This window comes from Panulirus ornatus, unplaced genomic scaffold, assembly GCF_036320965.1.
Source record: "Panulirus ornatus isolate Po-2019 unplaced genomic scaffold, ASM3632096v1 CTG_3091_pilon, whole genome shotgun sequence".
NCBI lineage: Eukaryota > Metazoa > Arthropoda > Malacostraca > Decapoda > Palinuridae > Panulirus > Panulirus ornatus.
In genome coordinates, this window is record NW_027264458.1 from 99158 (window position 1) to 124845 (window position 25688).

At 39.9% G+C, this 25688-nt stretch overlaps 2 protein-coding genes and 1 pseudogene across 3 annotated transcripts; 1 reads left to right on the forward strand and 2 right to left on the reverse strand.

Moving 5' to 3' along the window:
• Window positions 1-556: 556 nt before the first annotated feature.
• Window positions 557-3267, forward strand: LOC139748449 (uncharacterized). Of its 2 annotated transcripts, none has more exons than XM_071661541.1 (3): window positions 557-622; window positions 2412-2633; window positions 2797-3267. In XM_071661541.1, exons 2-3 carry the CDS (start codon window positions 2421-2423, stop codon window positions 3103-3105), a joined length of 522 nt encoding a protein of 173 aa, XP_071517642.1. In that variant the 5' UTR covers window positions 557-622; window positions 2412-2420; the 3' UTR covers window positions 3106-3267. The 2 variants fall into 2 exon arrangements, with proteins under 2 accessions (XP_071517642.1, XP_071517644.1); XM_071661543.1 differs by lacking the exon at window positions 557-622 and adding an exon at window positions 1807-1942.
• Window positions 3268-8488: 5221 nt separating this feature from the next.
• Window positions 8489-10888, reverse strand: LOC139748450 (U-scoloptoxin(01)-Cw1a-like). Its single transcript, XM_071661544.1, has 3 exons — window positions 10738-10888; window positions 9781-9980; window positions 8489-9582 (listed from the first exon to the last, which is right to left on the reverse strand). Exons 2-3 carry the CDS (start codon window positions 9976-9978, stop codon window positions 9403-9405), a joined length of 378 nt encoding a protein of 125 aa, XP_071517645.1. The 5' UTR covers window positions 9979-9980; window positions 10738-10888; the 3' UTR covers window positions 8489-9402.
• Window positions 10889-14751: 3863 nt separating this feature from the next.
• Window positions 14752-16813, reverse strand: LOC139748453 (U-scoloptoxin(01)-Cw1a-like; annotated as a pseudogene).
• Between the last annotated feature and the right edge of the window lie 8875 nt (window positions 16814-25688).

Consider the following 25688-nt stretch of genomic DNA (forward strand, 5'->3'; position numbering starts at 1 on the left):
TGTAGCATGTTCACAATGGTATCAAATCTAGTATTTGAATATCCATTGTTAATCTAAATTTGCCGGACACATCAGGGTTATTGGCGTAGGAATTATCACTTACTAAAGACCGTAGGGTACGTACATTTACAAAAGACCGTAGGGTACGTACATTTACTAAAGACCGTAGGGCAAATACCATTAACTAAAGACCGTACAGAATGGAGTATCAACGTGGAAAGAGAGGTTTAACGCAGAAATTTCCCGAGAGGACAAGCAAAATAAAAAAATATATATGTAAAGTAATTGTCTAATCAGCATCAATGGATCCTTTCAAATTCATCTATATTCTTTGTCTCACCATCCTCAGTCATTGTCGACTTTTTTCATCTAACATCAACTATTCTCTTGCCACCTTAGCAACACCTTAGCACCTTAACTGAATGAGTCTGTGAATTTAAATTTCATGGTTTAGACGTCTTGTAAATTCCTCTCTTCCTTCCTCAAGGACTTGTACCCAAACGCCCGCTTGTTCCCAGGTTACGTGTCTGCTTGAAAGCACCGTTGACCAACGTCAGGTATAAATAGTGAGTCTGTCCTGCTTGTTTCAGCAGTTCTTGTAGCAGCTCTGGTGAAGCATCAGGTGACTTGTGATTCCCTTAACTTTTTCAGGGTTGTGAAAAATTAAAACCTAAGCAGCTGCTAAGGTATTAGGACTTGTTGCAAGGGAAAATAAACAGCTTTGATATCAACCTCAATGTGGAATGACATACCTAAATACATATATATATATATATATATATATATATATATATATATATATATATATATATATATATATATATATATATATATATATATATTCCTATGAGTCCACGGGGAAAATGAAACACGATAAGTTTCCAAGTGCACTTTCGTGTAATAATCACATCATCAAGGGAGACACAAGAGAGAAATATAAGTCAGTTGATACACATCGAAGAGACGAAGCTAGGACGCCATTTGGAGAACATGTGATTGTCCAAAACATACAACGAGTGTTCATAAACTTATCATTTTACAAATTTTAACAACAATAAAGTTATCTAATTTGTATAGACCATCACTAATATTAAGATTATAATTATTTGTGTATTTAATAATAGAAGATTCACTGATATTTCTCTTGGTAATAGAGTTAGAGTTAGTAACTGGGATGGCATTACAATACAATGATCATAGTTTTTAACGTGATTAAACAAGGCATTTGATTCTTGTCCCGTTCTTATACTATATTTATGTCGCTTAAGTCTAACAGAAAGATCCTTACTAGTCTGACCAACATAAAATTCATCGCAATTTCCACAAGGCACTTTATAGATGCACCCAAGAGAATTTTCTGGTGAATTACTGATTAAGATATTCTTTATAGTATTATTGTTGCTGAAGGCAACATTTACATTAAAGGATTTAAGCAACATGGGAAGTGTAGTGAAATTATTATTAAAAGGGAGAACTAAAAGATTCTTGGTGTGAATGGGAGGTTTGGGCTCAACTCTATAAAATGATTTCTTTGCTAACTTAAGGGATTTATCAATGAAAGATCTAGGGTACTTTAACTTAGATCCAATAGAATATATCTTCTCAAACTCATCATCAATAAACTCTGGACTGCAAATACGTAATGCCCTAAGGAACATAGATTGAAATGATGATAATTTAACTCTGTCAGGTTGAGATGAGTAGTAATGGATATATGAGCATACATTGGTGGGTTTTCTGTATATGCTAGACTTGAACTTGTTTCCTTGCCTATGAACCATGCAATCTAAAAATGGTAACATACCGTTATTTTCATTTTCTACAGTGAATTTGATGGAAGGTACTAAATTGTTAAGTAAGGGGAGAAATATTTGTAAATTTTCATTTGTTGGCCAAACACAAAGAACATCATCTACATACCTAAACCAAATTGCATTAGAAGGTAAGATATCCTTTAGTAATTTTGTTTCAAAAAATTCCATATTAAGATTACCTAGTACAGGTGAAAGAGGGTTACCCATTGCCATACCAAACTTTTGAGCATAATAATCTCCATTGAATTGAAATACACAGTCTTTTATACACAATTTAATCAGTTCAATGAAAACAGACTTTGAAATATATATATATATATATATATATATATATATATATATATATATATATATATATATATATATATATATATATATATATATATACTAAATCAATGTTTAATCATTCCTAAAAGGTGGGAAAAAAACTGAAGCAGTTTAAGGTGTTGACATATTCATTATAGACATAACGGGGAGTGAGAAGGTTCGTGTTGCACAGACTCTGAAATCTGAGGGAAATCTAAATCTTTCATTACATATGATGCATTGATCAGTATATTTCATTATGCACTGTGCCTCCATTTTGTACTTTCACAGCAAAACAGTATGAAGGTCCACGTTGTCTTGGTCTCTCTGGTAGTTGCCGTCTCGGCCAGGATGCCTTTTGTGCTTCCTGACGGTGCTGACGTGTTCCTGAAGGGCCGTTCTCTCGACACCTCCTTCTCCTGCATCAGTCGCCCTTATGGCTATTATGCCGACGTCGACAACGACTGCGCCATCTTCCACATCTGCCAACCAATTACCAGTGATGCCGGACAGGTAGGGAGATTCGTTCTTATTGTCTTTACTTATGGGGGAAAATTGAATTTAGCTAATCGTCATATTTCCTAGTCTTTATGATGGCCATGAAACGCACCTGATAAATTGTGTGAATATTATGTTGAAAAGAATTCTTGAACATCCGCTTTTCATTTTTCTTCAGTTGGTGGAGACGGCTCACTTCACGTTCATCTGCGGTGAGGGTACCATCTTTAGCCAGAGTTCTCTAACCTGCACGACCCCAGACCTGGCCTACTCCTGCTCTCAAGCCCCCGACATCTACGATTCCATTAATGCTTTGTTTGGAACCATCGACGAGGAATTCGACCCCATCATCTTTCCTATAGATTACCGAAGCAATGTCGCTGAATCAGTTGTAGTCGAAGCCCCAGTTGTTGAATCAGTTGAGGCTCAGGCTGACATCATCCCTGAAGTCGTTCATGAAGCAGAGGCCATTCCTTCTGAAGTTTGAATCGGAATATAACAATCTAATCTTTTCCTTGTCCTGGCATGTAAAATGTGGTTGTTCTTTTGTTATCACAACAAATCCGAGCATAAGGAAGTGTCCATGAAAATATTCTGTTGCATCTAAAAGTGTGCTTCATATGTAGTATTAAACGGTTCAAAGAATTGCTTTTATAGTTTAATATCTTTTTTCAAACAATTATTGTCTCTTGGCAGAAAAGGTGCCTGAATGTATAATGCGACAGTCTTTATACCGTTAAGCTTATATCTTGTGTTCTCAGGTTATTCTGTAGATCTTAAGGAAAGAAAACATTCTATTGCACTGTATATCATATGAAAATGTCGTATTGGTATTATCAAGTATTGGTATTATCAAGTATATCATATGAAAATGTCGTATTGGTATTATCAAGTATTGGTTTTATCAAGTATTGGTATTATCAAGTATATCATATGAAAATGTCGTATTGGTATTATCAAGTATTGGTATTATCAAGTATATCATATGAAAATGTCGTAGTGGTATTATCAAGTATTGGTATCATCAAGTCTATCATATGAAAATGTCGTATTGGTATTATCAAGTGTATCATATGAAAATGTCGTATTGGTATTATCAAGTATCTCACATACTTTTGCAAATGGAAAGGTTCTTGAGTAGGTTGAGGTAATCATAGCTCTGCTTCTCTCCTATCTTTCATTTAAGACTTCACACGTTCTGTGGAATTTACTTTTCAGTTTATTTACATAAGCAGTGTAAGGATGAGGGAAGGACAGATTGCTCGTTTAAACAAAGCTTTTTGTATTTTTCCATCAAAATTCCATTTGACAATGGATGTATGTTTTCATCTTCTTTGTATAATTCATGGCACCATAAAATGGACCATGACTTTCCATTCAACGGATGATGAGCCTCTTAGTCTAAATATCTACTTTCGACTGTGAATTCTGTGGACAAAGTTTAATCGGTAAATATCAGCTATGTTTTATGTAAACCTTGGCACTATATTCTAGCTCCAAGAGAAATCCATTATGGATGTATAGAAATATTGTAGCATGTTTCTTTCATTTATATTAATTGGTGTACACAGTGTGTACACAGTGGTTACTTTGTAGAGAACGCAGAACTGCATTATAGTTAAGTTGAAGGTTAGGTCACGAGACAAATTCGTTCCTTCGAATAAGAAACTCATATCATATCTTGCCTAGTGTGCTCAAGCAGCGAATAGCCATTCAAAGTCCGTCGGTATCCAGGTTAGAAAGCCCGTTTGATCCATTCAGTGTCGTCCGGATCTCGGCAGGTTAAACTGAGAGCGATTTGTTTGGCTCAGGTTAATCTTGAGCTGTACTAAGTTATATCATAGAATAATTCATCACTAAAGGAAAATTTACAACATCCTGTGCCTGAAATATACAGCACATGCTCTCTCTATAATTATGCCTCTCAGTCTGATGTATTTGATCAACTTTTCCAAACGTATATGGTAAACAAAAAGTAGGTATATTATCAACATTATATCTGCTGATGGTAGCCTCGCCGTACTCAACCTGTTGCACTCTAAAAACCGACACTATCCACGTAGTACGGTCAATGTGTAATTAGAAAACATTTTTTTTCATATACTCTTTTTCATATATTCCAGATCTCCGTCTGTATGTCAAGAAAAGATTGAAAAAATGTTAATTTTTTATCAGTCTACAAAATCCTCAAGAACTCCTCCCTCTTAGTGATGTGTAAGAGAAGAGGAAATTTTGTTTGCATAATTCCAGCATGTCAGATATACGTCCTTTACGTTCATTATAACCTGCACAGGTTCTTTGTTGGTGTTGGTTTTCCCAATCGTGTAAATGACCAGTCTTATGATCCTGCCACTGACTAGCTACTAGATTCATAGTTCGCGCCTGCTATTACCTTCCTGCCACTAATGTACTACCTAACCAGCTCACCTCTAACGTCACGTCAATACAAAATGTCAGTTTTTCAAATTGGTGTTGTATTTGTCATGTGCTTAGCGTTGTAAAAATCTGCTTCAGGTATTCTTTCTTGTCTGCATGTATCAAGTATATAGTGATGTGTTGTATGTGTTTGATACAGCATATCATGCTGAATATGTTCCTGTATAATATGGTTTGCTGTATGTATTCGGTACAGTGTGACATGCTTTTACCAGCACATATTGTTTTGTATTTATCATGTACACTGTGTTGTTTGCATCCAGTAGGGTATATTGTATTCTATGTATCCAGTAGTTTATATTGTGTTGTATGAATCCAATACAGTTCGTCGTTATCATATATAATATATCCTGTACATTACGTTTTGTTTTATAGAGTATATTGTGTTGTTTGCATCCAGTGAGCTGCGTTGTACCATCTAGCACAGTGTGAGCAGTGCACTATGTTTGTCTTACATGTATTCAGCGCAGCATGTTGTTGTATGGTATATAACTTTTATAGATTCTAGATAAAACGGATCATTGAAATACGTGTTTCTTATGAATTATGCCCTTTCTTGTATGTATCTTATTTTGAGAATTTTTGCTTCTTACAGTTTATTTTTTGTGATACATGTTATCTACACTACATGTATCACAAGAAACATGTTAGAAGATTATATCTGGCTCCTCTGCGTTCATTTTCTTCTGCTTCGATGTATGTAACATGTTACCCGTTTGCCACGCGCTGAGAATGTATTCTTGCCATAGCTGTGACCTGTGATTACTGTGTATTGCGTATGTTCAGCTTTGCATGTTTTCAGTATTTCATGTGTCCTGTTTTGCAAGATCTCTTTCAATCTGTCTGAGATACATTATATGCTACGCTTGTACTTAACTGTAAAGGTCTTGTATATGTCATTTACAGTGTATAGGTAGTGTATTTCATGTTAATGACTGGTGTAGTCGTACGTGTTCAGGGAAGCTCGTGCACTGTGTGATGTTCTATACTGTGCGTTTTGTTATTCATGTGTACATGTTATACATGTTCTATAATGTGTGTTTTGGCATTCATGTGTACTGTGTTATATATGTGCTATACTGTGTGTTTCGGCATTCATGTGTACTGTGTTATATATGTGCTATAATGTGTGTTTCGGCATTCATGTGTACTGCTATATATGTTCTACACTGTGTGTTTTGGGATTCATGTGTACTGTATTATGTATGTTCTATGTTATTTGAGTTGTATATAGCTTGTTTGTCCTATGCTGTATGTGAAGCATGTGTGTTTTTATTATTTGTTTCTCTTGAAGTCTTCTTTGGGTGTCGTATGCATCTTGTGTCGTTCCAAAACATTGTGTGCCACACGATCCTATGTTGCATGTACTTTTTGTTGCACGAAGTAGGTATTGCATTTCCCTCTATGTTTTATTTATCTCTTCTTATATATCTTGTGTTGCGTAAATCACCGTCTCATATTCTCCTTTTATTGTTTTTAGAATGCATCTTGGACGTGCTACTGTGCGTGGTGTCTATATGTCGTCTTGTGATTTAAAGGTCCAGCAGTACAATTTGTAGGTGCTCTCTTTTCCCTGTAAAACATTCATCTTATGTATTTCCTTTTGATTTATCCTGCGTTTGTGATCATTAATGTTTGGGTCTTGTACCGTGTGTTGTAAGCGGTATGTGAATGTTTTTTTTTTTTTGTTGTATGTAAACTAAAAGATGGTTTTTATATTACATTTTGATTCCTCGTGGTGCAGTCTGGGTCTTATATACTGTACCTAGTCATGTTTGTATCCTTTGCTTTGTTTTCTGTTGCGCACGTAGTACTTGATTGTTTACTACTTATGATGAAGATTGAATCTTTTGTCAACATCTTGTGTTCTATAGATTTCAAGTTGTATAGGGTCTTGTGTTTCATGACGTCCATGTTGCATAGGGTCTTGTGTTTCATGACGTCCATGTTGCATAGGGTCTTGTGATCCATGACGTCCATGTTGCATAGGGTCTTGTGTTTCATGACGTCCATGTTGCATAGGGTCTTGTGTTCCATGACGTCCATGTTGCATAGGGTCTTGTGTTTCATGACGTCCATGTTGCATAGGGTCTTGTGCTCCATGACACCAATGTTGTATAGAAGATCATTTTTTATGAATATTGCTTCAACTGTTATGAAATGTTATGTATTTCTTGTATATAGTTTTGTATATGTCTCATATATAATGCGGTTACTGATGTACATATATGTTAGATATGTATTGTGTGTTACTCTTGTTTCATACTGTGTCACCAGTGTCATATGTCTACCCTGATATGTATGTATGTGTATATATATATATATATATATATATATATATATATATATATATATATATATATATATATATATATATATATATATATATATATATATATATATATATATATATATATGTATATATTATCCCTGGGGATAGGGGAGAAAGAATACTTCCCACGTATTCCCTGCGTGTCGTAGAAGGCGACTAAAAGGGAAGGGAGCGGGGGGGCTGGAAATCCTCCCCTCTCGTTTTTTTTAAATTTTCCAAAAGAAGGAACAGAGAAGGAGGCCAGGTGAGGATATTCCCTCAAAGGCCCAGTCCTCTGTTCTTAACGCTACCTCGCTATTGCGGGAAATGGTGAATAGTATGAAAGAAAAGATATATATATATATGTGTGTGTGTGTGTGTATGTATATATATAATTTCGTTTGTATCTCCTTTAACCTACATCCTATGATAGATGTTGGATGGCATGTCTGACAGATGATTTCATATGTCATGCAGGTGTCATATCAGGAAGGTCTAATATGGTTTCTATTTCATATGTTGTATTGTTCCTCTGTCATACGTTTCACAGTGTATCTATGCCTTCTTGTGTGGGACTTGAATTGAATGAGTCTTGTGTGCATCTCTTTTAACATATTGCATATGCCGGTGTATGTAGATATTTTCAATCATGTGTCCTATATGTCTTATATTGCCTATATGTATCTTCTAAAAGGATGCATATTACAATCCAAAATTCATTGCCCTTGGCTTTATAAAGATCCTTTACCATATCTGAACTTGGTTTCGTCTGTTGTGTTTCTTTCATAATTGATATGCATATTTTTCCAGTTTGTGTGGTATGTTTGCATGTGTTATAGGTGCTTATTATTGTTTACACGTACTGCGCAAGTGTTTTTTCATTAACTGTTACAGATTCATTTTATGTATAGAGTATATATTTTGTGTATAGAGTGTATGTTTTGTGTATAGAGTGTATGTTTTGTGTATAGAGTGTATGTTTTGTGTATAGAGTGTATGTTTTGTGTATAGAGTGTATGCTTTTCACTGATATATTTGAAGTGTTTGTTGTTTTTGGCGTTACGTATCAAATGCAGGTAATGTTTGTCTTTTTATTCTTTTACATTTTTTTTGTCTCCAACGCTATATATATATATATATATATATATATATATATATATATATATATATATATATATATATATATATATATATATATATATATATATATATATCCTAGCTTCTATAAGTTCCGAGTTATATAGTTCTATTACCGGATATGTATCCCGTGTTACACAAATCCTACTTCATGCCTGTATTCTCTACTGAAGGAATAAGATTATGTTAATGGATCCTGCATCTAATGAATGGTCTCGATATATGATGTTTGTGAGAATAGCTGTACGTGTCTCAGGACTCAACGTCGACTGAAAGGTTCCAAGAATAGTGTGTGTGTGTGTGTGTGTGTGTGTGTGTGTGTGTGTGTGTGTGTTGTGTCAAGACACACTGCATCAAGAATATACTTCCAAAGTCGTCCAGTTCGAAATAAACACACACACACACACACACACACACACACACACACACACACACACACACACACACACACACACAAGTTCTTCTTCGATTGTTAGAACGGTATATTCTCGGTGGCATAATAGCCTTCCTGTGGTTTGTCTGTGGCCTCTAGCTTGCTTACTTGTGACTCTTTCTACATGAGATTTGTTTGTGTCTTATGGCTTAGTGTAGCGGTGTGTCACAGTGGGCGGAAACATGATTAGAAACCCGGAGGCAGGAGCAGACCTGATGGATGATCTATACATTAATATGATGATGATGATGATTTGGTGAAGTGTACCGTTGTGGTTATCGTATAGAAATGATGAACAGCAATTTTCTCAAGAAATCAGATCAACTTTGGCTTGAGTACAGAGACGTATGGTACGCATGATCATGACGACAAGAGATTATCACTACAGCAATGACGGATCTTCAGGAGAACCAACGGGAAGAAATGTTTTTGGTCGATTCCAAGAGATTCTGGTCTCCAGGCAACGCCTACCGCCGTCTCTCTAGATTCTCCTCTGGGATGATACCGAAATTGGCGTTTGAGATGTCGTAGATGGAAGCAGCTTCATTGCAAGGGAAGGACTCCGTCGGATGCACGCAGGTAAAGGAGTCCTGGCTGAAGACGGCGTTTTGACCGCACATGAAGGTGAAGTGGGCCACCTCCGTCAGCTGTGTGACAGAGTTGAACTTTATGATATTGTGAACGAGGTCACTCACGCAGTCATGAGTGGTATACTTGCATTTTTGCTTGCCATACAGACGCCACAACACATGATTCGTAGTAAATGTCTTGAGAATAAATGAACTTCAATCACGTCAGAAAAATTACGATTAGCAGGAGATGAAAAGGGCAGAAGGAACACTCACCGTGCCATCATCTTCGGTCACTGGGTAGCAGATATGGAAAGCCTTGCAGTCGTTCTCCATGTCAGCGTAGTAGCCGAATGGTCGGTTCTCGCAAGAGAAACTGGAGGATAAGGCGCCGTATCCTCCTGGTAGCACGCCCGCCATCCTGCAGTAGGCGGCAACGGCCAGAGACGCCAGGACCAAGAGCTCCTTCATCATGTCTGTAGGAAATGGTAACCTTGGGATATGGTCGAAGACAGCGTTACAGTCAGTGTTATTACTGCTTCAAGTGTCGGCCTTGTTCGTGACAGAAAACAAAACAAAAAGAATCAAAAAGTATGCATTACTCAAACATACACTGAATGAGGCTAATGCTAGATTATGGTTGCTTATATTTCTCTTGCCAAGTGGATGTTGCCTCATTGTTTAATCCAGTTATAAGAAACACATGAGGACGCTACGTAACATTAGCGCCTTGATTTTGAACTCTCCTCGCACATCCTGGGAGAGTTCATGTGCTTGTTCAGGTCAGTTCGTTGTTTAAATAGTTGGAATGGTTGATGAAAATATGGTTTTACGACTTTAAGCAACATAGTTAAACTAAACTTTATTTATAATGAACTGAAAATGATAGAGCTGGTCGTCTAGCATGAAGTTATTCCGGTATGGCTTGGTTTATTATGTTCACTAGGTGTTACCTCCGTAATTATGTTCACTCGATGTTACCTGCGTAATTAGACAAGAAGAAGAAGAAAAAATTGAATTACATGTTACAAGTGCAATTTCTATCTCACCCAATGAATTCCTTGCAAAGTGTCAAACGTCACGAGTTTTAAGACAATCTGAATATCTTGTTGTTTAATGTGCATGAAATGCGACGTAGAGTTCTAGCCTTTCTGACGGAGGGAAAGCCACTTGATCACAGACACACTGATGATTCCCTTTTGCTGGCGTACAGGGAGAGGGATGACCTCTTACCTGAGCAGGTGAGGTGGTGAGAGAACTGCTGCCACAGACCCACTTGGCTGCTTATTTATACCTGGTGGGTAAGCCAAGTAGGTAACATCCGGTCTTGCGAGGCGGTGGAGGAGAACTGGACATGGCGAGGTTGTCCAGGATCACGGCCGGGAAGTGAAAATGGGAGGTATGACATCACCCATGTTAAGTGCAGCTAGTACATCCCTCACCATGGAATGTCCAGCTCCTGGTAAAGTAAGAATATGTTAAGGGCAGATGATACATCCCTCATCATGCTGGTAGCTCCCTAAAGTCAAGGGAAAGCTTCATGCAAGCCATTGCTTACAATCTATCCCAAAAATCTTTAGATATATAAAGCATAGTCTTAAGACCTGCATCTTAATCACTCTATGTTCAGCGTCGTAATTATGTGGTATCAATGATATTTCTGCATAAGTGCCCGTTTAAAAGAAAATATGCATCAGAAAGGATCACTCGAGTGGTGCATGTAACGGTACAACGGGGAGGAACACGACTCACCCACTTGACCAATAGTCGTGTTCAGTGTCTGATGGAACCTTCAAGATGTTTACTACAACTCGCTTTCTACATCCACGAATCTGGCTGCCATGTATGGGGGATACACCAAAATCTAGAAGACTAAAGTCAAAAATCCACGTCAACAAAACTGTCGCTTACTCACTTCTGAAATCGAGTTTCAGTTTTGTCCTTGCATCCAACCTCACCAGGGCGAGGAACCTCTCACTATCCAGTCGCCTCACCTCACATGGCTCTGAGTATCTATCGAAAGGTCTTTACACCCGAAACTAACACTGAAAATGATTCCTCGCTATTAGATCCAGCATCACGATTCAACAATTACATTTTCTTTCATCTTTTATTTCGGTCACAGAGGTGGTGATGCTTGCCTGAAGTTAAGCAGTGATCGCGAAGTTAATATCATTAAAGAAATGTGGAAAGTTTTATAGCTAGGGAAAGCGAGAGCAGCTGAGAGCAGGGCCTAAATGAGACAGTATTGGAGTTTTTCATATTTCCTCAGTTTAGTTTGACGTGCTGCTTTGGTTAGAGATAATGTCAGTTTAGTTTGACGTGCTTCTTTGGTTAGAGATAATGTCAGTTTAGTTTGACGTGCTTCTTTGGTTAGAGATAATGTCAGTTTAGTTTGACGTGCTTCTTTGGTTAGAAATAATGTCAGTTTAGTTTGACGTGCTTCTTTGGTTAGAGATAAAGTCAGTTTAGTTTGACGTGCTTCTTTGGTTAGAGATAATGTCAGTTTAGTTTGACGTGCTTCTTTGGTTAGAGATAAAGTCAGTTTAGTTTGACGTGCTTCTTTGGTTAGAGATAATGTCAGTTTAGTTTGACGTGCTTCTTTGGTTAGAGATAATGTCAGTTTAGTTTGACGTGCTTCTTTGGTTAGAGATAATGTCAGTTTAGTTTGACGTGCTTCTTTGGTTAGAGATAATGTCGGTTTAGTTTGACGTGCTTCTTTGGTTAGAGATATCCTTAGTTTAGTTTGAAGTGCTTCTTTGGTTAGAAATAAGAAACAACTGGAGGAAAGAAAGAATGCGTTGACACATCTCGCCCTTTATACAAATTCTTTGCAACTAGAGTTGTTAAGTGTTAGATTCCTTTAATATCATGATACCAAACTGCTCATGGGGAACGAGGATTCTCCCTCTACCATTCTTTACTTGTTCACTCAAGAGGATTTCATCTTATTAGCTAACCCCACGTTCACTCTTCAACTTGAACCCTTCTCTTCGACGGAAAATCATCTCTCTCTCTCTCTCTCTCTCTCTCTCTCTCTCTCTCTCTCTCTCTCTCTCTCTCTCTCTCTCTCTCTCTCTCTCTCTCTCTCTCTCTCTCTCTCCAAGACTCTCGCATTTACCTCCCTCACCTCCCCATCCGTAAGTAAATTAAGCAATCATGGTGACATCAAACACCCATGCCGCAGACCAACCTTCACTGGGAACCAAGCACTATGCTCATTTCCTACTCGTACACAAGCCTTACATCCTTGGTAAATACTTCTCAATGCTTCTAATAGTTTTCCTCCTTGGTAAATACTTCTCAATGCTTCTAACAGTTTTCCTCCTGGGTAAATATTTCTCAATGCTTCTAACAGTTTTCCTCCTTGGTAAATACTTCTCAATGCTTCTAACAGTTTTCCTCCTGGGTAAATATTTCTCAATGCTTCTAACAGTTTTCCTCCTTGGTAAATACTTCTCAATGCTTCTAACAGTTTTCCTCCTAAACCATATAATTCTAAAACCTTCCACAAAACAGTTCTATCAACCTTATCATATGCTTACTCCAGATCCATAAATGCCACTTGCAAACCCATCTGTTTTTCTATGTATTTCTCTCACATTCTTTAAAGCAAACACATGATCTACACATCCTCTATCACTTTTGAAACCACCTTGCTCCTCTTAAATCTGATGCTCTGTACTTGCCTTCATCCTCTCAGTCAATACCCTCCCATACAACTTGCCAGGCATACTCAACAAACATACTTCTGAAGTTTGAACACTCATCTATATCCCTTTGTTTTTATACATTGTCACTATACATGCATTCCGCTAATCCTCAGGCACCTTGCTATGATTTATACATGCATTGAAAATCCTTACCAATCCAGTCAACAACGCAGTCACTCCCTTTGTTAATAAAGTTAACTGCAATACTATCCACTCCAGCTGCCATGCCGCATTTTATCTTCCTCAAGGCTTTCACCACCTCTTCTCTCTTCGCTAAACCACTCCATGACGCTCCTACTTCGCATGCCATTCCGGCCAAAACGCCCTTCATCTACTAATCCATCATCAGACACATTAAACGGTAAGGTGAGAGGGGAGTATGCGATGGTCATGGGAGGAGCACATTAAACGGTAAGGTGAGAGGGGAGTATGCGATGGTCATGGGAGGAGCTATGTGAGTTGGTCAGGAACTTTGATGGGTCCGAGTATTCTTGGTGGAAGATTTAAATGCAAGAGTAGGTGTTGTTGTGATAGCTTTAGGGAACAAGAGAAGTGTGTTGGGTGGGGGAATTGGGTACATGAAAGTGATGAACAGCATGTCGAGAAGAGGAGTGGTGATTGGGAACACCTAGTTTAAGAAAGGTGCAGACATAAGTATATATGGGTGGTTGGGGTTAGGTATGAAAGTATATCATATGATTATGTTTGTAATGAGAAAGATGATACCCGTAGTCTTGATATATTATGTTCGAAATGATTTAACAAATAGCAGTTGCAAGTTTAAAATATAAGTGATAACATGATTTGTAGGTTTGATGTACAAGACATGATATGAATTAGTCAAACCTTATCTGTTTAATTTTACCAGAGTTGTCTGCCAGGATGTAATAGATGCACGAAACATCTTCATAACAGAAAAAGAACCTGAAAAAGTTTTTCAAGACTTACACAAGTTGGCAAAGCTTTATCAAAGCAAGCGAAACATTATATCAGTAATAATAAAGTTATATAAAGAATTCCAAAATCTTATGTAAACTTGTAATGGTATGTAAAATCTATCAAAACATTCTATCAAGACGTACAAAACTTTATCAAGATTTGTTTGGTTTTTAAGAAATCTAAAGCTCCACTGAGATTTGCACATCTTTATTATGGTCCTCAAGATCATGTCAAGCTTCTCAGACTTTAATCAAAACTTACAAAAGCGTATCAAGACATTCATAGGATATTCAAGACTTGCAAAGCTTTGTTAGAAGATTCCAAAGTTTTGTCAGAACTTGCAAAGTTCTATTGAGACTTGCAAAGCCTCATTAAGGCTTGTGAAGATTTTTAAGACTTGCAAAGCTTTATAAAGGCTTGCAAAGGTTTATCATAACTTAGAAAAGCTTTATAGATTTTCTAAGGCTTTAGAAATACTTGTAAAGATTCTCTAAGACTTAAAGGGTATGTCTCATCAGAGGATTTGACAAAGTTAATTCTTTATTGTATTTTTCATTTTACACCTCCTACATACACATATCTTTGTGTACTGTTCTTGTGTGTGTGTGTGTGTGTGTGTGTGTGTGTGTGTGTGTGTGTGTGTGTGTGTGTGTGTGTGTGTGCGTGTGTCTTACAGTGGAAGTATGAATGTGAAATTACATTTGCTTATCAGAAAGTGTGTGTATGTGCAGACTAAACGAGAGTAATGTTCCGGTTTGTATAGTTATGGATATAATTGTGTTTAAGGGTGCTTATATGTGTCTAAAGAAAGCTTATGTGCAAGTATATTAATGTTGTACAATATAGGTCGGTTTGGCTTACAATTGTACAAATACTGAGATGTGAACAATGATCTACCTACTGTTGATATGTTGACCGAGGACGTGTATGTTGACCAAGGTCATGTATGTTGCTCCGAGGACATGTATGTTGCCCTAGGACATATATGTTGCCCAAGGACATGTATGGTGCCCGAGGACATGTATGTTGCCGTAGGACATGCATGCTGACCAAGGACAATATGTTGCCTGGAGACTTACAGTATGTGTTACCCCCAGGATATACATTTCGCCAAAGAATATATATGTTGGTCGAAGACATGGATGTTGAACGAGGATGTGTATGCTACCCGAAGAAATGTATATTGGCAGAGGACATGTCTGATGGTAGAGGAAATCTATGCTTGCTGGGAATCTGCATGTTGGCCAAGGACATGGATGTTGTGGAGGACATTGATGAAAATGAATGAGTCTCTCTAGAGTATGTGTATCATGTATCTATACATTATTGATGTGTTCATAATATGTAACGAAATTCAGAGAGATTCATTCAGGAAAGTTGTAAGAATTTAAGAACTTAATACCCTAGAATTATTCTTTGCTTGATCTATAAATACACTTGAGAGATATCGTCGGATCAGAACACAAGATATAGATAATCAAAGGAATGAGCTGGTAATTAAATACAAAGCTTAAGAGTTTTCCGCCAAGGATAATGGGAACAGATTGGCCAAAGTTCGCCTCCACATTGTATGAATTACTGTAAGGTGACCAGATGTGGTTTTTCTTCCTTCTCTGCCTCTAAACGAAGCTGAAGATTGGAGGCATCGTAGATGGCAGATGCATCTTCACAAGGGTAGGCTTCCTTGGGTACGTCGCAGGCAAGCTGTTCCTGGTCGAAAATAGTGTCTTGTCCACACAGGAAAAGTGAAGTGTGCCATTTCCACTAGCTGGAAGACACAGTTGGAGATTAAAAGCACGGAAAGGATGGCCTTATGCGCAGTAGAATAAAATAGATTGATCTGTAAATCAGAGGTTACAATCAAAATTTGATATTGTATTAATGAAACAACACAGTTACCACTATCTAACCTGGTCAGCCTCGTCGAAGATAGGTTGGCAGACGTGATAGGCCTTGCAAGAGTTGTCGACGTCGGCGTAAAAGCCGTACTCACGTCCCTCACAAGAGAAACCTGGTTTAATCCTGAATCCTCCCGGTAGCTTATCAGCCATTCTGCCGGAGACGACCACCACAGTCGTCGCCAGAAAGAGAGTCGTCACCTTCATCATATCTGAGGACGCAAATGACACAATGACACTCAAGTGAACTTGGCTGTGGGTCACTTCCATTCACTGTGGGGGTTGCTGCTCCTCAAGTTATGATACAAGTTTGCCAGTACAACAGAAATCTACGGTTTCAATAAAAATGAGGAAATCTATTCCCAAGGAGATATACTGCATTTCCATCTTTCGTATAATAGTGACAAGTAATCAAGATGTCAGTCCTTGGTAAATATTTTTTCACAAATAACAAAGTTCTGGACGTTCACTTTTACTGTTAGCTGGAATACCAGCGAAGCGTAGCCAGTGGAAACACGATGAACAGGGCAAACAAATAGCAGTCACAACATATTTTCACTACTATAACACTTTCCATACAACTCTTATCAGCGAACACATCTTACCTGAAGCTTTCCTGGGAACTGTTACGGTGAGGCGATGGTTGACTTATTTATACTGATACTGAGGGAACAAGCTGGTGATCATCCAGTTTATGGAGATGGTGAAGCAGAAATGAACGAGTCTTGGTAATGGGTCGCCCCAGATAGGCCAGGGCCGTTGTGACCCAGGGGTGTGGGCGGAGCCAGGTGTGTCACAAGTGTTTATCTCACATGCTCTACCAGGTATGAATAGGACTGACACGTACTATAGAAATATCACAGATGGAAGGATTGTACTTAGATAAAGAATAGTTCATAATATCAGTAAAATGGCAACCCTGGATCAGCCTCTCCCTAGTTCAAGGCTGTGGGTAAATATCATCAACTCGACCTGCCTGTCCACTTTCTCCCAGCGTTCTCATTTCTATATCTATGAATGCCATGCTGGATAATTCTGTTCCTTTGCTTACTTTTTGGTATATTTCTAAGGCATTAAGCCTATGAGATGAATTAGAAAAAGAACATAAAATGTTTGTGTTATTTACCATATTCTTGAACAACGCCGGCGGATGGTAAGTCGAAGCTAATAGGTCATCTGTTGACTTGGATGTGACACCAATAGAGGAGTGAGAGTGGTCAGGTCTGTATGATGATACTGACCGAACTTTTGAGGGAATATCATTTTCTCACTAAACTACTTCCATTCGTCTTTAGTTCTGTCATGAAGAGGCGTAACTTATATGAGAACACAACCAAGAACACACTCGTCACAAGATGCGACCTACATCTTATATGAGAACACAGCCTGGTCTCAACTTCATAAAGACACCCTTAGATTTAAGATTACAAAGAAAATGCTTCAATGTAATCAAAATCTAATATAGACTGGAATAGATGTAATATCTAGACTGCAGTCGGCACAGCTGAACACATACTAGAATAAACAAGTAGCATGATTCAGTTTCTGCTCCTGAGCGCCGTGTTAGACGCGAGGAAAATGGAGTAAAACTGTTCTTGCCTCCAGGAGCGGGTTAAGGCACAGCAGCACCACCGGACTCTGAGTAGCTATGTACAACACTACCGGACTCTGAGTAGCTATGTACAACACTACCGGACTCTGAATAGCTATGTACAACACTACAGGACTCTGAGTAGCTATGTACAACACTACCGGACTCTGAGTAGCTATGTACAACACTACAGGACTCTGAGTAGCTATGTACAACACTACCGGACTCTGAGTAGCTATGTACAACACTACCGGACTCTGAGTAGCTATGTACAACACTACGGGACTCTGAGTAGCTGTTTATAATTTGCTTTGATATTTCATTGATCAACAAATTTTGACTTTGTGCGTTTCAGAGATGAACTGTGTTTTCCCTTTGTGGATTTTGGACGCTGTACACGAAAATACCATGAAAACGCTCGATTTCTTAAATTTCCAAGAAAATTAATCCTCCTTAGTATTACATACTATATTGATGACGGAGGTTGTATACATGGTCAATGAATTACTTCGATTAAACGCGACACCTCTTCACCTGTCGCTTGTATGCATGTTCTTGAGTATCTCATGTTACATGGGGTAGCGATACTGTTTCCTGTGGGGCGGGGTAGCGCCAGGGGTGGATAAAGGCGTGCAAGTATGGGTGTGTATATGTTTTTATATGTATATGTCTGTGTATGTATGTAGATGTGCGTATATGGTCGTGTGTGTATATATATATATATATATATATATATATATATATATATATATATATATATATATGTTTTTTTTTTTGTGCTTTGTCGCTGTCTCCCGCGTTTGCGAGGTAGCGCAAGGAAACAGACGAAAGAAATGGCCCAACTCACCCCCATACACATGTATATACATACGTCCACACACGCAAATATACATACCTACACAGCTTTCCATGGTTTACCCCAGACGCTTCACATGCCTTGATTCAATCCACTGACAGCACGTCAACCCCGGTATACCACATCGCTCCAATTCACTCTATTCCTTGCCCTCCTTTCACCCTCCTGCATGTTCAGCCCCCGATCACACAAAATCTTTTTCACTCCATCTTTCCACCTCCAATTTGGTCTCCCTCTTCTCCTCGTTCCCTCCACCTCCGACACATATATCCTCTTGGTCAATCTTTCCTCACTCATTCTCTCCATGTGCCCAAACCATTTCAAAACACCCTCTTCTGCTCTCTCAACCACGCTCTTTTTATTTCCACACATCTCTTACCCTTACGTTACTTACTCGATCAAACCACCTCACACCACACATTGTCCTCAAACATCTCATTTCCAGAACATCCATCCTCCTGCGCACAACTCTATCCATAGCCCACGCCTCGCAACCATATAACATTGTTGGAACCACTATTCCTTCAAACATACCCATTTTTGCTTTCCGAGATAATGTTCTCGACTTCCACACATTCTTCAAGGCTCCCAGAATTTTCGCCCCCTCCCCCACCCTATGATTCACTTCCGCTTCCATGGTTCCATCCGCTGCCAGATCCACTCCCAGATATCTAAAACACTTCACTTCCTCCAGTTTTTCTCCATTCAAACTCACCTTCCAATTGACTTGACCCTCAACCCTACTGTACCTAATAACCTTGCTCTTATTCACATTTACTCTTAACTTTCTTCTTCCACACACTTTACCAAACTCAGTCACCAGCTTCTGCAGTTTCTCATATGAATCAGCCACCAGCGCTGTATCATCAGCGAACAACAACTGACTCACTTCCCAAGCTCTCTCATCCCCAACAGACTTCATACTTGCCCCTCTTTTCAAAACTCTTGCATTCACCTCCCTAACAACCCCATCCATAAACAAATTAAACAACCATGGAGACATCACACACCCCTGCCGCAAACCTACATTCACTGAGAACCAATCACTTTCCTCTCTTCCTACACGTACACATGCCTTACATCCTCAATAAAAACTTTTCACTGCTTCTAACAACTTGCCTCCCACACCATATATTCTTAATACCTTCCACAGAGCATCTCTATCAACTCTATCATATGCCCTCTCCAGATCCATAAATGCTAAATACAAATCCATTTGCTTTTCTAAGTATTTCTCACATACATTCTTCAAAGCAAACACCTGATCCACACATCCTCTACCACTTCTGAAACCACACTGCTCTTCCCCAATCTGATGCTCTGTACATGCCTTCACCCTCTCAATCAATACCCTCCCATATAATTTACCAGGATATACATATATATATATATATATATATATATATATATATATATATATATATATATATATATATATATATATATATATATACATATATATATATATATATATATATATATATATATATATATATATATATATATATATATACATATATATATTTTTTTTTTTTTTTTTTTTTCATACTATTCGCTATTTCCCGCGATAGCGAGGTAGCGTTAAGAACAGAGGACTGGGCCTTTGAGGGAATATCCTCACCTGGACCTCTTCTCTGTTCCTTCTTTTGGGAAAAAAAAAAAAAAAAAAAAAAAAAAAAAAAAAACTGGAGGAAGTAAAGTGTTTTAGATATCTGGGAGTGGATCTGGCAGCGGATGGAGCCATGGAAGCGGAAGTGGATCATAGGGTGGGGGAGGGGGCGAAAATTCTGGGAGCCATGAAGAATGTGTGGAAGTCGAGAACATTATCTCGGAAAGCAAAAATGAGTATGTTTGAAGGAATAGTGGTTCCAACAATGTTGTATGGTTGCGAGGCGTGGGCTATGGATAGAGTTGTGGAGCATGGATGTGCTGGAAATGAGATGTTTGAGGACAATGTGTGGTGTGAGGTGGTTTGATCGAGTAAGTAACGTAAGGGTAAGAGAGATGTGTGGAAATAAAAAGAGCGTGGTTGAGAGAGCAGAAGAGGGAGTTTTGAAATGGTTTGGGCACATGGAGAGAATGAGTGAGGAAAGATTGACCAAGAGGATATATGTGTCGGAGGTGGAGGGAACGAGGAGAAGTGGGAGACCAAATTGGAGGTGGAAAGATGGAGTGAAAAAGACATTGTGTGATCGGGGCCTGAACATGCAGGAGGGTGAAAGGAGGGCATGGAATAGAGTGAATTGGATCGATGTGGTATACCGGGGTTGACGTGCTGTCAGTGGATTGAATCAGGGCATGTGAAGCGTCTGGGGTAAACCATGGAAAGCTGTGTAGGTATGTATATTTGCGTGTGTGGACGTGTATGTATATACATGTGTATGGGGGTGGGTTGGGCCATTTCTTTCGTCTGTTTCCTTGCGCTACCTCGCAAACGCGGGAGACAGCGGCAAAAAAAAAAGAGAAAAAAAAAAAAATATATATATATATATATATATATATATATATATATATATATATATATATATATATATATATATATATACACACACACAGACATAAACATATATACACATGTACGTAATTCATACTGTCTGCCTTTATTTTTTCCCATCGCCACCTCGCCACACATGGAATAACAACCCCCTCCCCCTCATGTGTGCGAGGTAGCGCCCGGAAAAGACAACAAAGGCCACATTCGTTCACAATCAACCTCTAGCTGTCATGTAATAATGCACCGAAACCACAGCTCCCTTTCCACATCCAGGCCCCACAGAACTTTCCATGGTTTACCCCAGATGCTTCACATACCCTGGTTCAATCCATTGACAGCACGTAGGGACTACAAGCATGAGAGTGAGCCTCGTGTGTAGGGACTACAAGCATGAGAGTGAGCCTCATGTGTAGGGACTACAAGCATGAGAGTGATCCTCATGTGTAGGGACTACAAGCATGAGAGTGAGCCTCGTGTGTAGGGACTACAAGCATGAGAGTGATCCTCGTGTGTAGGGACTACAAGCATGAGAGAGATCCTCGTGTGTAGGGACTACAAGCATGAGAGAGATCCTCGTGTGTAGGGACTACAAGCATGAGAGAGATCCTCGTGTGTAGGGACTACAAGCATGAGAGAGATCCTCGTGTGTAGGGACTACAAGCATGAGAGAGATCCTCGTGTGTAGGGACTACAAGCATGAGAGAGATCCTCGTGTGTAGGGACTACAAGCATGAGAGAGATCCTCGTGTGTAGGGACTACAAGCATGAGAGTGAGCCTCGTGTGTAGGGACTACAAGCATGAGAGTGATCCTCGTGTGTAGGGACTACAAGCATGAGAGTGAGCCTCATGTGTAGGGACTACAAGCATGAGAGTGATCCTCATGTGTAGGGACTACAAGCATGAGAGTGATCCTCATGTGTAGGGACTACAAGCATGAGAGTGAGCCTCGTGTGTAGGGACTACAAGCATGAGAGTGAGCCTCGTGTGTAGGGACTACAAGCATGAGAGTGAGCCTCATGTGTAGGGACTACAAGCATGAGAGTGATCCTCATGTGTAGGGACTACAAGCATGAGAGTGATCCTCATGTGTGGGGACTACAAGCATGAGAGTGAGCCTCGTGTGTAGGGACTACAAGCATGAGAGTGAGCCTCGTGTGTAGGGACTACAAGCATGAGAGTGATCCTCATGTGTAGGGACTACAAGCATGAGAGTGATCCTCATGTGTGGGGACTACAAGCATGAGAGTGAGCCTCGTGTGTAGGGACTACAAGCATGAGAGTGAGCCTCGTGTGTAGGGACTACAAGCATGAGAGTGAGCCTCGTGTGTAGGGACTACAAGCATGAGAGTGAGCCTCATGTGTAGGGACTACAAGCATGAGAGTGATCCTCATGTGTAGGGACTACAAGCATGAGAGTGATCCTCATGTGTGGGGACTACAAGCATGAGAGTGAGCCTCGTGTGTAGGGACTACAAGCATGAGAGTGAGCCTCGTGTGTAGGGACTACAAGCATGAGAGTGATCCTCATGTGTAGGGACTACAAGCATGAGAGTGATCCTCATGTGTAGGGACTACAAGCATGAGAGAGATCCTCATGTGTGGGGACTACAAGCATGAGAGTGAGCCTCGTGTGTAGGGACTACAAGCATGAGAGTGAGCCTCGTGTGTAGAGACTACAAGCATGAGAGTGAGCCTCGTGTGTAGGGACTACAAGCATGAGAGTGAGCCTCGTGTGTAGAGACTACAAGCATGAGAGTGAGCCTCGTGTGTAGGGACTACAAGCATGAGAGTGAGCCTCGTGTGTAGAGACTACAAGCATGAGAGTGAGCCTCGTGTGTAGAGTTAGCGTGAGTCACTAGTAACGGTCTTACCATCAGGTTGTCTTGCCTGCTTGTTTGTTTGCTTGTTTGCTTGCTTGCTTGCTTGCTTGTTTGCCTTAGTATGACGTAAGTAAACTATCTTTGTTTAGTGTTATCCCTGATGGCTCGGTGTTGCTTCTTTCCTTGACCCGACACCTGATGGTTCAACCAGGCATACAGTAGTCAACCATATGATTAGCCTAATGCATGTGCAGCTACGTTCTCTACACCTGCACTCTACATGCAGCTACGTTCTCTACACCTGCACTCTACATGCAGCTACGTTCTCTACACCTGCACTCTACATGCAGCTACGTTCTCTACACCTGCACTCTACATGCAGCTACGTTCTCTACACCTGCACTCTACATGCAGCTACGTTCTCTACACCTGCACTCTACATGCAGCTACGTTCTCTACACCTGCACTCTACATGCAGCTACGTTCTCTACACCTGCACTCTACATGCAGCTACGTTCTCTACACCTGCACTCTACATGCAGCTACGTTCTCTACACCTGCACTCTACATGCAGCTACGTTCTCTACACCTGCACTCTCCTCGTGACTATTCTTAGCAAGATTTGTGAGATATAAACCAAGGTCTCTTAGTGGCCAGAGGGTCATGTCATCATCAATGAGTATAACACAGTGGTTACTTGCTCGTCCCGGCGGTGATCGAGCCATGGAGGAGGTGGTGGTGCGGTCATCAAACATCACCTTTCGTCCACGTAACGACCTTGGTGGCTGTGGTGGGATGGTGCCTCACATTCCTTCCTCATGCTGACCCATCTCTTCTCTCTCTCTCTCTCTCTCTCTCTCTCTCTCTCTCTCTCTCTCTCTCTCTCTCTCTCTCTCTCTCTCCAAGGTCAGTCGAAAGACACTCACGCTGGTCCTTCATTGCTGAAAATGATCCCGGATATCTGAGTGGTTTCGACGCAGTTGAATGATGAAGGAAATCTAAAGACACACATACGAAGCTGACACTAGTACACGGAAATGCTCATCTCAAAGTCGGCTTGGGGTCCACTTTCTACCCAGCCATCCATCTAAGTGATCGTCAGCAGATAATTCGTTTAGCAGACATTTGCTCTTGCATCAAACCAGTCTCTCGCAAGGTTTATCTTGTACATAACGGATTCATTTCTGTCTTGAAAGAATTAGTGGACATTGTACATGAGGCATTTTTTGAACTTTTACCGCAACTGTTTATTTGTTAATATATACGTTTATCTTAACTTGGCTTATAACTACGGCATTTTGTCTAATCATGCTTTACAGGCATGGGGTCCGGAGAGCTATATACACATCTTCAGCATGTTTACTGCTTGACCTACTGTGGCCTTCTGCCAAGACGGCTGACGGAGCCAAGGCCGTCCACACGTGGGTGCTGGAGAGGGCAACAGGAGGATAGGTGGGGGGTGGGGGGGGGAGCATCCGGGAGAAGAATGTAAAATGAAAAATGATGATGCTCAAGCAGCGCCCAAGGATGAGAACAAAGGTACAGTCTAGCGGTGATGATCCTTGCTGGCTCTTCCAAGGTGAAGACACTGCAGGGGACTGGCGAGGGATGTGTTACACGAAGAAGTTTTGGCCATCATGGCCACTTTCTAGATAAAGTAATTTAACCTGGGACAAAGATTGATAAATTTCCCCCTCACAGCACTAATACATTATGAATTGTGTTGTATTAGAAATAGATATCTGTGGTCAACTATCATCTCTACAGTAAGTCGTAAATATAAGTACAAAACATACCTTCATGTCGATATGAATATATGAACTGAATTGTTAGATATGAATCAAATGGTAATATAAAACTACGACCATCATAACTAGTAATAGTCTTTACTAAACACCAGTAAAGCTACAACCCTTAGCACCGCACGTCACAACCTCTATGACAACGACTGCTGCCATCAACAACAAATCACCACATTTATCATTGGATAACTACATTACAACTCCCACCATGAGATCCATCCCCCCTTCCCACCTCCTCACCATTACAATCACCTTTCCCATCAAGCCCCCACCATCAAAACAACAAATAACACCCAATTCACATCCTCACAACACTACCAACAACACAAACACTATTCCGTCCAATCCCCGTCATCATAACTACCATTCTCATCCAATCTCCATCATCACATTTACCACAACCACGTTCACAACAACCACTACCATTGCTACTCTCCAATCCCCATCACTACCTCCACTACTATTCAGTACTCAACATCCTAACCACGACTACCATCCAACCCATCACAACATCAACTCTTCAACCCCCACCATCACAACCACCCATACCATCAAACCCTACCATCACAATAACTGCAATAATTCAACACCCACATCACCACCACCATCTAATCTCCACTATCACAGCCACTACTACCATTCAGGGCCCAGAATCACAACCACAACTTTCTAACCCTTCAATTCCAACATCACTACTCCTCAATCACCCATCACACCCACCAATACCATCCAATCTCACCACCGCAATCACCATTAAATCCAACCTCCACTATCTCAACCATAATGATTATTGATCCCCATCATCACAACTTCCTCTACCATTCACCCTACCCACCATTAAAACCACCATTATCCAACGCCTAGCATCACGACCAACATCACAAGCACCAACTCCATCCAATCCCAGCATCACAACCACCCACTACACCATCAACCACCGCCATCATCATAACCCTTCTATCACAACCAAAACTTGCCTTGGTTGTGAGCTTTGTGAAGACGTAGGTTACCGTCGGCGTTATAACAGGTTGAGGCATCGTATGTTCAACCAACACATCGAACACTCTTGC

Bases quoted from the DNA above. Each gene is read 5' to 3' on its own strand.
- LOC139748449 (XM_071661541.1), top strand. From the start codon at position 2,421: ATGAAGGTCCACGTTGTCTTGGTCTCTCTGGTAGTTGCCGTCTCGGCC. The intron at 2,634-2,796 runs GTAGGGAGATTC...ATTTTTCTTCAG, and splicing joins TTACCAGTGATGCCGGACAG to TTGGTGGAGACGGCTCACTT.
- LOC139748450 (XM_071661544.1), bottom strand. From the start codon at position 9,978: ATGATGAAGGAGCTCTTGGTCCTGGCGTCTCTGGCCGTTGCCGCCTAC. The intron at 9,583-9,780 runs GTGAGTGTTCCT...TCTGTCACACAG, and splicing joins TGACCGAAGATGATGGCACG to CTGACGGAGGTGGCCCACTT.